The sequence below is a fragment of the Bufo gargarizans genome, chromosome 2 (genome assembly GCF_014858855.1).
Source record: "Bufo gargarizans isolate SCDJY-AF-19 chromosome 2, ASM1485885v1, whole genome shotgun sequence".
NCBI classification, from domain to species: domain Eukaryota; kingdom Metazoa; phylum Chordata; class Amphibia; order Anura; family Bufonidae; genus Bufo; species Bufo gargarizans.
In genome coordinates this window covers 517,627,785-517,644,451 of record NC_058081.1, presented here as the reverse complement: position 1 = coordinate 517,644,451, position 16,667 = coordinate 517,627,785, and the positions used below count along the sequence as shown (strand labels likewise).

The 16,667-nt window shown below is 44.8% G+C and overlaps 1 protein-coding gene across 9 annotated transcripts in view; it reads right to left on the bottom strand.

Annotated features, from left to right (window-relative positions):
• Positions 1 to 11,315: 11,315 nt before the first annotated feature.
• The window catches only part of MICAL3 (microtubule associated monooxygenase, calponin and LIM domain containing 3), a 136,898-nt gene continuing 131,546 nt past the window's right edge, over positions 11,316 to 16,667 (bottom strand). For all 9 annotated transcript variants that reach the window (XM_044281342.1, XM_044281345.1, XM_044281343.1 and 6 more), the window contains one exon: positions 11,316 to 16,376. In XM_044281342.1, the coding sequence (XP_044137277.1) occupies positions 16,192 to 16,376 (185 nt within the window). In that variant the 3' untranslated portion in view covers positions 11,316 to 16,191. The remainder of the gene's footprint in view (positions 16,377 to 16,667) is intronic.

Genomic DNA, 16,667 nt, shown 5'->3' with positions numbered 1-16,667 from the left:
GTCAATGTTCAACCTCAGGTTGGCCCATTTTTGTGAATGGTGGGGGTGCTAGTGGTTGGACTCCCACCTGTCTAATAAATCCCTATGCTATGGATAGGGGATACTTTATAATAACCAAATGTTGACACACAACAACAGGGAGACTATTTAACTCTATGGGACTGCCGGAAATAGACGAGGGCAGCACTCTGCTATGTCCGGCAGTCCCATAGATATAAATGGAGCAGGAGTATACATACTCAAACTGCTGTTCCCCACGGTACAGGGTCGTATTCTCATGAACAGTGGGGCTCCAGCAATCTAATCGCTATTTCCTACACTGTGGAGAGGGTGTAACTTGATATAACCAGAATACCCCTTTAAGGTTCATGCACCTCTTATGAAATAGTACCAGTTTGTGTCAGATTCCGGCTGGGGGTAGTCATTATGCATTGCTTTAGATGTAGAACTATACTTCTGTCCATAGCAACTGATTCACTTACAGCTTTCATTTCAGGAAACAACATTAGTGTCACTGAAGAGATGAAACTACTACTCTCATCGTGTACCAGTGTTTATCCCTAACACCTCCATGCACAGAGCTGGTGAAACGGCAGCACTATGTAAGCAGTAAGGTACAAAAAGGACAATTATGAACCTTAGAAATGACCCTGAAAGTTTTTAATGTGCAATGTAATTGAGGGAGGTATGTAGATAGATAATACACATATATGTACACCCATAATATCAGCGAAAGCGGCTTTTATAACCTAGGTCGCCCCAAAATGTTAAATGTGACACCTCCCTCCCCAGAAAATATCTGGTGTCAAATAATTTAATGCATAGGTTCGCCCTGTCAGCTCTGCTGGTCTCTGAGCACTCGTCTGGGCCAGACCCTAATGAATAAGAGACAGAAGGGCATTAATATAGCCCCCTAGCAGCCCTCCACTGCTTAGATCAGAGTGCGCAGTGTAAGGTAGGTGGCTGCACCAGAATAAGGTAGGTGGCTGCACAGCTGGGAGGTTATTGTAAGGTTATTAGAGGCAGACATACCTGCAGCAGTCCTACCCGCTCACAGCTCCCTGGACCTTTCTTCCTTATTGTCCTCCTCCTCCTCTTCTTATGTAGTACAGCCCACGACAACGCCCATTAAAGCTACACACATCCTGTACAAGGCTGACAGACGTCTACAAGGCTCTGTGCTCAATATATAAACCTAAAGTGTCGTTCAACAAACAAATGGATGCCCAATATATAAAAAATATATATTTTATTTCATAATAATAGACAATACATGATAATTAGAATATTAGGGATAACAAAAAAGAAATGTAAAGAGTCAGCAGAAAAACTCCGGATGCTGCAGTCCCCCGGCCGGTGTCTCTATAACCCACCACAAGATGGAACACATGTAGGGCATGTATACATTACGCAATGTGGTGATTCACAGAAAGGAAGGGGTTATGTAATATATAAACCCTAAAAAGTGATACTACCTGTGATCATCACCTAAGTGCGTAGCTGCAGGATGAGGCTCAAGCGCTGGATCCTAATATATCATAAATAGGGACATGGACAAAAAATAATGCCCATATGGGATACTCAAAATAAATACATAAATGAGACCCCATAAACCAGACTTACTAGAGAGCTGTAAGCAAAAAACTCAACCTTAAGTATCAGATGGAAAATCACAGCATACCCTGAGACATGGTGGAGGGCAGAGACAGCAGGCACACGACAGGCAAACATCCGATTGAGTTTCTTTGGAGTATATATATATATATATATATATATATATATATATATATATATATATATATATATATATACATACCAGAAATAGGACAGCACTCCAAGACTTGAAAAAAACGGTGTCTTTATTCACCCATGTGAAGCAGTAGCGACGTTTCAGCTCACAACTGAGCCTGTCTCAAGCTTGAGAAAGGCTCAGTTGTGAGCTGAAACGTCGCTACTGCTTCACATGGGTGAATAAAGACACCGTTTTTTTCAAGTCTTGGAGTGCTGTCCTATTTCTGGTATATATTAAAGGGTTTCTACCACTTGCATATGACATATTTGGTGTTCAGACACTAGTGATCCGCTAGTGTCTGATGTAGCATACAAGCTAATTATTACATTAATCCGTTCGGCCGATAGCTCAAAAAAAGCACTTATATATTTATGCAAATGAGCCTCTAGGTGCTATGCAGGCGTTTTTCCAGCACCTAGAGGCTCCGTTTTTCCAGCACCTAGAGGCATTCGGCGCAGGCGCAGTGGAAATGTCTGAGCACGGAGCGGTCAGACATTGACTGCGCCTGCGCCGAATGCCGCGACGAACGGCGCAGGCGCGAGATTTCGGAAGGCTGAAGCAGGGGGAGGATCGAATACAGTTAGAGATGGGCGTGCTGGAGCGAGGCGCTGGGCGGCAAACTGCAAGGTAGACGGAGCCTCTAGGTGCTGGAAAAACGCCTGCATAGCACCTAGAGGCTCATTTGCATAAATATATAAGTGCTTTTTTTGAGCTATCGGCCGAACGGATTAATGTAATAATTAGCTTGTATGCTACATCAGACACTAGCGGATCGCTAGTGTCTGAACACCAAATATGTCATATGCAAGTGGTAGAAACCCTTTAAGGGTGAGAAGCTCATTCCCCTGGACGCTGCATCTGAGCCAGTTTACTGGTGCCGCTGAATCCTCTTTATATATATATATATATATATATATATATATATATATATATGTATATATATATATTTACAAGGGAAATATTTGTAATAGAATTCAGTATCATCACATAATAGGGAATACAGTTCTCTGAGAAAGTATCACACATGATGGGCTTAGATACAGCATCTATATCAAAAAGGATTGGAATGGCACTCCGTTTTGTAAGGGAATAGATCCCAAAATGGAGGTGCTCAGCGGAGAGGCTGGTATCGCCACTAATATATAATATACAAATCCACGGCACACTCAACTATTGTTTGATTCGAAAAGGAATATCGTATTTTTATTGTATCCAGCACCAACAATATTTAGTTTCAAAGAAAACTGATAAAGCAGGGCCAACGTTTCGGTCCTAACTGGACCTTGGTACAGCATCTCACATGAAATAAATACAGTAGCTCAGATCACACAAAGCTTAGAAACAATGGCTTGGTAGCCAGTATCACACATGATAGGCTTAGATACTGTACTGTAGGAGGGGACAGGGGGGACTCTATATAGGGGCTGTGTTCGCCACCAGGCCCATGTATGTGCGCTGAGACCACATTATATGCCTAAGCAACCTACCATGTAAGCAATGCCAGACTATTGTCATGGAGGGACAGTTGGTGAGTGACTTGTGGAAAGGGGGCGATTGGCTGCCTGTAAAGTGGCTCAATTCGATATGGGGGGCCAGGACCCTCTGGTTTTTTTTTTCAGAAGGAGTCCCAGCAGTTGGACTCCCACCAATCAGATGAGTATCCCCTGTCCAGTGAATAGAAGGTAACTTTAGAACATGGCACAGCCCCTCTAAAAGGTGGAATGTTTCTTCTAATGGCTTATCCCCAGGGTAGGTCATTAATATCAGATCGGCGGAGGTCCAGCTCCCATCACCCCTGCTGATCAGTTGTTCTGCAGTATCTCCATCCACTACAGTTGGTTACTACTGAACTGCTCCCATTCACATGAACCTGACCCTCAGAGAACCTGTAGAGGATACCATGGCCCATGGTTCCCCAGCCCCAGTAGAGCATCACTCAAGAAGTAAAGTCCTGCCCTGTTTTAGTGCTATGTACAACCTAGTACAGGGCTCAAAAACCTGTGGCACTCCAGCTGCTGTGAAACTACAGCTCCCAGCATGCACACTTGCCTGGCTGTTTTTGTAGCTACCATAGCAGTGAAAGGAGGATTCTGGGAGTTGTAGTTTCAGAACAGCTGGTGTTATATCCTGGATATAACCAGCAATCATCAAGCTTATTGTGCTCACAAAAACTGGTGTAAATTTGGGGACATTTATCAAGAGTGCTACTCCAGTTTTGTGGTGATAAATAGTTGTAAGTGATGCAACTTTTTGTGCAAAATCCTGCACCTTTTTTTAGACCAACACCTCCCCCACTTTGAAAAATAGTGTGAAAAGTAGTTCTGCCAGAAATATGCTGGATTTCCTCCAGGTCCCATTATAGTCTATAGGGGCAGTGCTCCTGCTTTGCTGGATGCATGAACACCGGTAGGCTGTTCCTCTGCCAGATGATTTTAAAGCTAGTGTGATACTAGCCTACGCCAACCAATAGCTGGTATAGAGTGAGAGAAAAGCGTCCGTCCCTGAGCCACTGTGATAAATCTGCTGCAGGTCTACACAGCCAGTCTCATAGGTGCCAAATGTCCTTATTTTGCAAGGACTCTCCCTGGTTTTCAAAGACAGTCCTAGGAAATTCGTGCTGTCCTGGGCCAAAAATGGACAGAGGTAGCGATTTCCGGGCAGAGTTGCGAGTTCCCAGGGGTGGGGTTTTCAATATCCTGATTTTTACCAACCTAAACTTTGGTAAGTATGCTAAGCTTACACCATCTACACCAGTGGACAGCAACCTTAGGCACCCCAGATGTGGTGAAACTACAACTCCCAGCATGCTCCATTCACTTCTATGGGAATTCTGAAAACAGCTAAGCAAGTGTGCATGCAGAAAGTCGTAGTTTTGCCGATGGTTGCTGATCCCTGATCTACAGGATAAGTAAATCCGCCCCACTGAGTGGTGTGTGCACTCATGGTCACTTGATTGGTTTTATTCCTGTCTGGCATTTTTTCAAAATGGCTTCCCCAGAAAATGAAATCAAGATGGTGGATAACATAAAGAAGGATCATGAAATGTCCATCCATGTTCTCCTGACTGTGAGGTGTTCATGTCTCTCTCGGGTTTGGCCACAAAATGTTGGAACAATCTTGCGGTTGAGACAGATTTAGTTTTCCTCATAAGCCCCAACCCCAAAAGAAAGTGCCATCTATATCTGCGCTGTAGACAGTGTCTGGATTCTGTGGGGTTTTTTGGGATACTACAGGTGAGTATTATTTATAGTGTGAGGGAACCTGAACCCTAAAGCCCCTTGCAGACAAGCGTTCCTCCCGCAGCGAGTCCGCAACACAGCTCCTGACCTGACCTCCCAGCACTGCTGGGGGTCACATAGCATTATATTGATTTATGGTGCTATGGAACCCTTAGGCCCCTTTCACACGGGCGAGTCTTCCGCGTGCGTGCAATGCGTGAGGTGAATACATTGCACCCGCACTGAATCCTGACCCATTCATTTCAATGGGGCTGTGTACATGAGCAATGTTTTTCACACATCACTTGTCCCTTGCGTGAAAATTGCAGCATGATCTATATTCTGAGTTTTTCACGCAACGCAGGCCCCATAGAAATGAATGGGGCTGCGTGAAAATCGCATAGCATCGCAAGCAAGTGCGGATGCGATTTTCACACAGGGTTGCTAAGGAGACGAGGGATGAGCGACCTGGCCATTTACTTTATTATTTTCCATTATAACATGGTTATTATGGAAAATAATGGCATTCTTTAATACAGAATGCAAAGTGCCTTGAGGGTTAAAAAAATAAAAACATTACTCACCTCATCCACTTGATCGCACAGCCGGGATCATCCTCTTTGTTCTTCTTGAAGGACCTGCAAAAGGACATTCGCTGACGTCATGTGAGTGCGATGATGTCAGCGAAGGTCCTTTTGCAGGTCCTTCAAGAAGAACAAAGAAGAGGATCCCGGCTGCGCGATCAAGTGGATAAGGTGAGTAATGTTTTTATTATTTTTTTTAACCCTCAAGTGACATTTCACTTTGCATTCTGTATTAAAGAATGCTGTTATTTTCCATGATAACCATGTTATCATGGAAAATAATAAAATCTACAGAACACCAACCCAAACCTGAACTTCAGTGAAGTCAGGGTTTGGGTCTGGGTACCACATTCAGTTTTTTCTCATGCATTGCACTCGAGCGGAAAAAAACGGAACATCGGAATGCAATCGCAGACAAAACTGACTGCAATTGCGTGCCTACTTGCGCAGGTTTCCCGCAATGCACCCTGAACGCATCCGACCCTCTCCCGCGACGCCCGCGTGAAAGAGGCCTTACAGTTCTGGAATGTATTGGATAACACTGGCATAATGCTTCCAGTGGCATCCAATACATTCCAGAACTGTAAGGGTTACATAGCATCATAAATCAATATAATGCTATGTGAATCCTGTCAGTGCTGGGAGGTCAGGCTGGGTGCTGCGATGCAGACTCGCTGCGGGAGGAACGCTCGTCTGCAAGGGGCCTAAGGAGTCACTAATATTATATAGATATACGATGCTTGGCCATATTTGATTTTTGGTCCATAAAAATGGATCCTTGAAAAAAAAGGGTAACTTCTGTGTGCGCTCCGGTTCTTTCTAACCCCAATCAAAACGAGGGCTCATGCACCTGACCTCACATCAGGTACTGCCATAAGGCTATTCTCATCTGCAAGAACGACAGGAACGGGAGCTGAGATCTGCAGATGATGTGCATTGCAGCACCTGAAGTAAAATATAAGATTCAGATCTTTATGTCGCTCTGAGAACATCCATCTGTCCCCCCCTCTCCTTTATCTCACCGGTTGTCAGTCACATCTTATCTGCCTGACAACCAGCATTATAAGCCACGCCCACTTCAGCGGAGGGATGAATACACGTTATATGAGGAGTAGAAATAGATTGTTTACTGGAGCGAGCTGCAATTTTCCCCACAAGAACAGATATTTATATCCCTCACGGTGACGCTCTGTACATTTACCTTATATAACACGACAAGCTAGGGTGACATGACACAGAAGAGTAGGAAAATCTGCATATGTTCTGCAGATTATCACACCACTGACCTCTGTACAAATCTGCAGAACACTGGCCTGTCCTCTCTCTCCTTACAAATAGTGATATATTCTGCATGGTCACACCACTGACCGCTGTAGAGATTTGCAGAACATTGTTCTGTCCCATCTACCTCCTGACACAGTGATATATTCTGCAGATTATTACACCGATGACCTTTGTAGAGAGCTGCAGAACATTGCTCTGTCCCTATTACCACCTGACACAGTGATGTATTCTCTAGTGCTAAACGCGCTTGTTTTAGCGGAGAAAGGTCCTCACAAACCTTGAAGGAGGAGGGGATGAGAAGCTTATTCTGTACCCCTCTCATGACCTGAAGGACCCACAGGTCCGAAATTTTGTGTCCCCAATCTCTTTGGAAGTGGCGGAGACGTCCGCATACCGGTGTGAGCAAGCCAGGGGGAAAATACAGGTCTACAGTAAGGTCTGCCAGAGTAGAGATGGCGTCAAAGGCTCAAATTCTTTTCTCTAGGCTCCTGGGTGCACGGATTCCCTCTGCCACGAAAGCCTTGTCCCCTGCGGGATCTATGGTAGGATTTGGATCCGGATCCTCTAAATTGCCTACTTCTCCCTCTAGAGGATTGCTGAGGGAGACACCCCTTTTTTATTGGAGCGGCCCTCAATTATCTTATCCAGCTCAGACCCAAATAGTCTAAGGGAGACCATAAAGATTGTATTTGGAGGCATTGTCTGCCTTCCAGGGTCTAAGCCAGAGGCGTCTTCTACTGGCCACGGAAAGGGCCATGGAGTTAGAAGCCAGCTTAAGTTGTTGAGACGCCGATTCAGTTATAAAATCTGCACCTAAGAGAGCAGACTTTAACTGGGAACTGATGTCATCTCTAGCTACGCCAGAGTCTATATCTGCCTGGATTTGCAGGAGATTCTTTCTGAGAAAATTAGCAACCTCTGATGCTGCAACCACAACTGAGGCTGAAGCAGCAGAAAAGCCTCTTCTTAAAGTGCATTCCACTCTTCTATCTAGTGGATCCTGGAGATTAGACCCATCCTCAGAGGGGTCCAACAGTGTGTTTTGACAGCTTGGCTATGGCTACATCCACTTTAGGAGGCGGACCCCAGTCATCCAGTTGGTCTTAGTTTAAGGGGTATAAGGTTTTGAATCTCTTAGATATCACCAATCCCTTCTCTGGATGCTTCCATTCAGTTGTCATCAGACTCCTGAGCGACTTTTCCACCATGAAGGTCCTAGGCCCCCTAGAGGTGAATGCAGAAGCTTCCCCTTGATCAACATCCTGGTCCCTTGACCTGATGGCTCTTAAAAGTCACTGCACCTTTTCCACCGGGAATATCACTATCAGAAGCAGAGGAATGGACTTCACGGATAATCATCACTGAAGAAGAAAGAAAAATAGAGCCAACAGCTGACCAAAGGTGTAGAACCTCCAAACTACCTGTTTGTCGTTGGAACGAAGGATAAGGGACTCCTTAAACCTTTGTGCCGCTCCGCTTCCGGTCCGATGGCGAGCCCGACGCGGAGGAGGATGCGGACCGACCTTCCACTGCCAGGGCCAGACGGCGCAACTTCAACCTATGGCCTCCGGTCCTGGAGGCGGACCGGAAGTATGGCACTACACAGATCACCGAGGCGATGTTAGAGGCGCACAGAGGCACCTCCTCCCGTACCAAAAAGGCTACGGTCGGAGCCAGAGGAGTACCCGATCGTCCCCAAACCAGACACAGGGTGGGCTTTATAGGAGGCACTCCTGGTTAATTACCACTTTGACTTAATTAATAAAAGTTCCACCTGTCCTGATTGTTCACAGGGGCAGTAATACCCGGGCTGTGCTGCTGTTTAGACGTAAGGGAAACCTCCCTGCCCCCCATGATCACTACATTATGTCACATATCTCCAATGCTGAAAACAGCCAGAGACATTTACAACTATACATGTGACTGATATCAGCTAGTCTATGCCATACTCGTCACTTGGGAATGGCAGGGACCAGAGCATCGGCCGCGCCAAATTCACTAACATTTATGCCTGGAAACAGGTATAAATGTTGGTGATAAACAAGGGAGTGTTTTTTCACTCCAGGCACATGGACTGCCAAATAATGCACCTAATTTATGATGTGGTGAATGCCTTATAATAAATGATCTGTGTCCTCTGGGAGTGCAGGGGTAGGGGGGAAACAAACACCACCAGTCTTTATAAATGCCCCCCAATGTGTGAAATCCGCAGTCACAGTAATACTGTGTTATCTTACATGGGATATTTCCTAATTTATTGCCAAATGGCCAAAGGTGTTTTTCCTTGTAGGACTTGCTTTGTCTGTGAGTCACCGGTGTAAAGTCAGATTGTTGTTTGGAATTCACGACTGTGCAATGAATATACTTACAGGAACACTATCTATATACAGGGCGAGGCAAATGTCTGGACCCTTGTAAGGGTGCATTCACATCGCCGTTTAACATGGTCCTGTAAAAAACGAATCCTGTTGCATCAGTTATACATAGGATCAGTTTCTTTACAAACGGATCTCAGACAGAAATGGCTTAAACGGATGACAGAATAACGGAAAGCTAAACGGTGATGTGAATGCACCCTGCACTGGTGTCATTTGTAGAAAATTTACTTTCAATGTGTGAAATTGGGAGGGTGGCTGCATTATTTAGTTGAGGAACAATTATGGAAATTCTGTACTGAATTCAGCTCAGGTTTTTCCATTGGGAAGGGGGTCATGTGACATATAGGCATTGGCTAGAATTTACAATAGAAGTGCTTTTCATGATGTGTTGTGTGTCCACCATTCTGCCGGATGCACATGGTTAAACGTTTAACCCAGTCTTCACGAACACGCTTAAGAACCACAGATGATACTTCTTCACAGTACTGTTGTATTCATCATTTCAGGTGACCAACATGCAATATGGCTCATCTGAAATGGTAAATCCTACAGTGCTGTGAAGTAGTAGTATCTGTGGTTCTTCAGCATGTTCAGATCCCTAATTCCAGGACCATTTTCTCTTTACAGTACATGTTGAACCAGTAGAGCAGAAAGTGTCAGGGGAAACAAAGGCAGTAATTGTGAGGAATATGGATTATCATTTATTGGCAGCCCTGATTGTCATTTGATTCACCTTTTGGCATGTACACAGTCAGTGTACATGCAAACTATGTCCTCACCCCCCCGGCCATCTGCAGTCAGCTAGCAAGGAACAAAGCCCCAGGGGTCTAGGCTTCAAGGAGGCCCCAGGTGGATCAAGTCACACCTCAACCAGCCAGTTTGGAGGCAAGCTAATCCTGCAGGAAAACCCCCAGCAGGAGGTCTCAGCCCTTGCCCAGGATCAATGATACCTCCCAGACATGTTGGCACCTACATTTCATAAGGAATTATGAACCGTCCGTCCAACCCAGGCATAATTCTGTTATCTTTTTGCGATCCTAGGGCAAAGGCAAACATCCACGTAGTCCTGGCTTGAGGCTAGGATGCCCGGGAGGGGAGATATACATATCTCCCCACAGAAACCACATAGCGGCACCATGTTTGGACTCGACTTGTAGCTGGAACCCAGGCGGATAAATTGGGCCCGGAACAATCTTCCTGCGACATTCTGGTCTGGGGCTATGAGCCCTAATGGGTTTTATGGGTCATTTGCTGCCAGCACCAGAGAAGGATGGGTGGACCCTACCCATAGGCGGAGAGGGGAGCGGCCGGCTACAAGTCATAAGCCCATGCAAGCCAGCGGGCGGTGTCTTTTTCTGAAAGGGGGTCACTTTGTGCAAATGTGTTTGGAGAGACCTGGAAACCGCTGACATCACTGCCCCCACGTGACTGCAGCCAAGGACTATTTCACCATCATAGAACTTTCAACTACCCGGTAACTCACTTTTGCACTGCTTAACCCTGTTGTATCTATATCACCTGTATCTGTAACCTCAGACCACTTAATATATATTCTTTTTGTATAGTGTTATATCTAGTGTGCCCTTAAAGCGATTAAATATATAATTTAATCTTGTGCTGTCATGTATCTCGATAACGAATCCCCACGTCCGTGTTTCGGCCTAGTTATAAGCTACCGCGGGTTGGTTTCTCACCCTACATAATCCCGTTAGTGGACCAGGCTTCTATCAAACGAGAAGCTGGTGGCAGTATACCCGGACTGAGGCGGCGCCGTCTCACGGAGGCAGTAAAAAAGGCTCTCAGCTCGTTGCCTCTGTGCCCGCGTGGACAGGAGGTGTCTGTGTAAACTGTACAAAGCTGACCTTACCTGCTCCTCTGGAGGGCGTAACGTCACACTTTGGTAACAAGTGACCATACTGTGTCTCGCAAGCTCGACGTAGGTGACATCAAGCGGGCACGAGGCATGGTATTCATCACAGTAATGTTACCCCATGATAGTAAGCTACCTAGCCCTCTCCTAGAGCAGGAAACTAAATAATTAAGAGACAGAACACAGAGATTTCACTTCTTAACCTTTATATATAAAACAGCAAAACTTTTCTTTCAAGTATTAAAAAATAAGTTAATTGACAAAAAAACACAACAAAGAAATCAAAGTGATAACAGTGTCTGCGCAAATTCTCAGGGTGAGGCAACCACAACCAGTGACTGTGGTACGAAACAGCCTGATATCGCCCTACCGGGCACTGAGGCAGGGGGTCACCACCAACAAGTGACCATGTGCCCAGATGGGTTACTATCAGGATGGGGGACTTTGCACCCCCACTACAAGAAGCAGAAGAGACCATTGCAAATAGAACCCTCTGGTCGGTCAAGGGTTGTGCAGAGCAGCAGGTGTCATGGCTTCTGTATGTGTTATGACGACACACAACATACAGCAGGAAAACGTCAAAATAAATCATCCATCAACCTTCCGTATAACCACCACATACAGAGTATAGAATGGAGCTGCAGGATTCTCAGACTCATAACATGATGGGCAAATCAAGACTTAGGGCTCATGCATACAACCGTTGGATGGTTTGCAGTCCGCAAAACATGGATACCGGCCGCGTGCGTTCCGCATTTTGTAGAACGGAACAGCCAGCCCCTAAAAGAACAGTCCTATCCTTGTCCGGTATACGGACAATAATACGACATGTATTTTTTTGGAATGGCCATGGGGACGAGGAATACAAAGTAATTTCCTTTTTTTGTGGCCCCATTGAAGTGAATGGTTCCGCATACAGGCTGCAAAAGAATCCAACGGATACGGAAAAAAACATACATTTGTGTGCATGAGACGTTAAGTGCAAATTGCGGATCCACTCTTGAGCACACGGCGTGCTTGTATCTCTGTTGCAATGCATTTGCGCTGCAATGACATACCGTACAGCCCTACAGTCCACAGCGGCCCCTAATTGAACTAATGAGAACTGCACTGTATAGGACGCTATCACATGCAGCAGATTTTGTTGCAGAAACTTATGAGACTGGAAATCAGTTCCACTCATCTGAACAGGGCCTGCAGAAATCCATGCGCTTCTTGCAAAAACAACCCAATCCAGATGAATAGAAGTGATTTTTTGCAACAAAATCTGCCATGTCTGTAGGCACTCTTAAGGTTAGGTTTACACAGAGTATTTTGTAAGCGGAAAAAAAAAAACGGATGCAAAACTTGAATCAGATTTTTTTTTTTCCATGCCATTTTGCTGTGCAGTTTTGGACAGGATTTTTATTTCTAGCCATTTTCTATGGAATTCCGGATGCAGATTTAGCATCAAGAATGGACAGGGCACTATTTTTTTCCATGGAGTGGTTTCTAAAACCGCATGTAGAAAAAAACAGCACTGTATGGTTTAGCATGCAGACACCCCATTGAAAGTAATAGGGAAGTTCTGCAAGCATTTGTGGAGTGAAATCCACACCAAATCCTTGTCTGGAAAAACTCAGTGTGAACCTAGCCTAAGTCAGTCTGCACAGCCGTTAACAATACAGGCTAAACAGTATGGTCCTCAATAGATTAAATAGGACCAGCTGAAGCCTGTGCGGCCACACGGTACGCGACTGCACTGCGGCCACATAACGAACGCTCTGTGTGCTTGTATCCTAATACTCGGCTGAAGTGAGAACCTAGCTGGGTGAGGAGGACACTGCAGCAGGAAGAGGATTTGAGCCATTCCCATACAATGACCACCATCTTAGCAGTACTTAATAATGTCTGCAGAGTACTAGGAATCATATCCTCCATATAGAGTGCTCAATAATAATAGGTGTGATTTCTACAGTGCAGTGAATAGAATGACAGGGTGAGTCAAGAAGCAGTCAACTTACTGTAAGACGCTGAGGCTACACTGTGTCGTGTCGCACAACAAAAGTGCAACATCAAATCTGATCGGAGGCAGACTGGGCTTCTCCTCTAGGGCACTGGTAAGCCACACTCAGCTTAGCAGTAGAGCCTGGGCACTTCTGTACTACAGATCTACAGCTAGGAAGAGCCTCCTTCCCCTCTGGGCCCCTGTGCAGCTGAACCAGCAACTGGCTGCACAGACTGTATTGTCCATCCCTGGTTTAGAGGTTTTTATTTCGGCCAACTGCTTGTGGACACTGGTGAGCCCCCTGAATTATGTGGCTCTAAGCATTTGCTTGGTTTGCATGGTGGTAAAGTCCGTTCCTGTATCCAAGAGCAACTCAGAGATACAGATCACCCAGACGACTCAAATCATTGATCTGTATGGCCCTTCAGTTAGAGCGTTTTGTGGGTGCTCTATAGCTTTGTCTGAGTTCTTGGACGTCACAGATATTGTCTCATGAAATAGGATGGCTTCTACGTTAACTCTTTATTGATGTGGTCTAATTTGAAACGGCCTTAGCTTTACTTTTTGTGGACATGGTTGTATGAGGGCTTATTTTGGGGTACATACATCTTTTTGATCACTCTTTAAACTGTTTTTAGTCGGTGTGAAACCAAACATTGGTTGTGGTGATTGTGTTTTTTTTCTGTATGGGATTAATTGCTTCATAATTTCATACCTTTGGTCCTTACTGATGCTGCACTTCTAGATATGTGCATTTTTTTTTTTTATCTTCTTTCCATAATAAAGTACTTTTATAAATCTTTTTACAATTTTTGGGGCTTTGATCATGCAATACTTCTGTATCGCAGTGGATTATGCCTCTGGCACGGCTTAATAGGCGCAGATAAATGGCAGACCTGGGTAAGGTCCTGGCCGCGATGGCAAACCACCACTGTTGTGATATGCAGATGCTGAGGAGAGCACTGAATGTGACATCTAATGGGTTAATTGGTGGGATCAGAGTTCGTTCTGATCCTGGCTGTTAGAGAAGGATGTCCTCTATATGATACACCCAGAAACCCCAAGTGATAGCATGGGCACAGCTACCATGCCGTTGCCACTGTGATGTACTATTACAGTGGCTCACTCATAAAATGCAGAGCTGCCTTAAATTCATTGTATGTGGCAGGGTGGAAAGGGGTTAATGTCAGATCTCATTATTACCATTATGATATTACATATGATATAGGCTACATACGCCATTTTGAACCGATCCTTTACATTTAATTGAAAGCAGGTGATGTTCCTGATTTCTGACTCGCCCTGTATATCTATATAGTTATTGTATTGTTTGAAAGCGTTGTGATGGCGTTCATTGCACCTGAAAACACGGAAACTACTAGTACATGGTACAATGGCAGCAGGTCACCTGGACACATGTCCGCAGCACAATTAATATTTGCTATGTAACATAAAATATATAGGTGTTGAGGCCTCAGAAAGGTGAAGACATTCAATTGTATCATACAATGCAGCAGGCGTATCGGTAACTGTAGAAAAACAAAAAACAATATCCACTCCTTTAAGAACGAGACTGATTAGACCTGTGATCTTCAGCCGTATTGCTCTTGGTTCCGAATATTTTTTGACAGATTTAGACCAATAGGAAACCTTGATACTGTGATGTACAGAGGAACGACAATTATTATTGGATGAAATAGACTTGCATGTATAAAATAGATAGCAGACAAAAAGCAGGAGTTGCCTGCAGCAACTAATTATATCAACTTTCGTTTGCTGACCTGTACTTAAAAGGGGTTGTTCAGCCAAGTAAAATGTTGTTTTGATGCATTTTAAATTGGTTAACTTTTTCTAATATACTTTCAGTATGCTAGCGGCCACAATGTGCCGGTACTGGCACCGGTCCAGCTGCATTTTGTGGTCGGTACCGACAGAGAAAGTGAACTCTTTCACCCCCTCTCTCAGTGTAGGCATGTGACAAGTGACGCACTTGAAGGGGGCTAGTTGTGTGGCTCAGTGCAGAGTCCAAACCAACCCTCAAGGGCAGCTGGACAGTGGGGCACCAATCGTACTGGCAATATATTAAATTTCAAACACATCAAACCTACTTTTTATCTGGCTGGACAACCCCTTTAAGAATAAGAAAATGAATTTGTTGCTGTGGGCAACTAACCCAACTCTGTAGACATGAGACTTGCTGTAATGGGCATTAGAATCCCCCAATATGTTGAGGGGAATAAAAATTATTTTTAAAATTATCTTTGGAGGTTGAAATAATAAAGGAACATTTCTCACAGTGCAGGTATTACCCCGACATTTATCCCAACTACACAAATAAAAAATGGCTGCCCAGTGCGGCACTGTGATGGAAGAACGAAGAACCTTTAAGAGAACTCAAGTGGGTCTTGTGGAGTAGACTATCTTGATTTCGCCCTGCTCGCTTCTTCCAAGGTGAAAAGAAGACTATGATTAAAAACAGCGAAACATCCTATCTTCATTCACACATTGATACAATCGGTAATCTGTTTGTGAGAACAGAAGTACTTTGGGGAGAGGGTTTCAGTGCTGGCCCATTAAACGCAGTCATGGATGCATCACGTACTTGCTGACACCCACCTGTACTCAATCTCATAATAAAACACTAGAACACACAATGTTCCTTTAAAATCTTCTATGAAGAGGACGACTGAGCCAGAAAACATAACTGAGGAGCCACCTAGTGGCCAAATACCCCAACTGCAAGTGAACAATCACTTCTCCATTGTCCACTGTCTGGGACGAAAGTAACACGGAGTCCATGCTTGGCGCCACTTTGTAAACCTGAATAGAAACTGCAGCTCTGAAATTCTTCTCAGTGGTGTACTGTATAGGAAATAAAAAGTCCCTCACAACGACGGGAAACTTTGCCTCTGTTATCTGCAGCAATGCACTCTAAAGTGCTGTGCAAGGGTTAATGGGTTCATGTAACATCTCCATGGGAAGGACCTCATCAAGGCAGCTCTGTGCTGACCCCCACGTTTAAGACATACCCCCCCTCATAAGGAGGGGGTCACCAACATCTCAGGAGGAAGAGGAACCTCAGGACCAGTTCATGTTGTAGCCTTTAGATAACATCACTTCCTCCAAGTCCTTGTCCTCCTCCTTCTCACGCAGTCTCTGCTCCTCCAGCAGTGCCACCAGCGCGTCTCGCTGCTCCACCACATCCAGCATCTCGTTCAGGATCCTTTTCTCATCTGAGAGCTCCTGCTCGCTTTTCAGCTGGTCTGTGGGTAATAAACACAAAACATAACACCTTTTGAGATGTGGCAAAATGCAATGATCAGTGAAGGTCTGGCTTATGGGTTCTTAGTATGGGCCAAGTTTGATCATCAATAATAACAACAACCTAAATTATAAGTAATATGGAGACCAAGCTATGTAAAGTCACCTGACTAGGGATCATTCTCTGCAGTACTGGGAAAGGTGAACTCTCAGCCAAATATGAGTCTGGGAGCTCTGACATGGTTCCCAGAATACTGTTTGTCTGGGGGTTGCCTCATTTACAAATTAGCAGC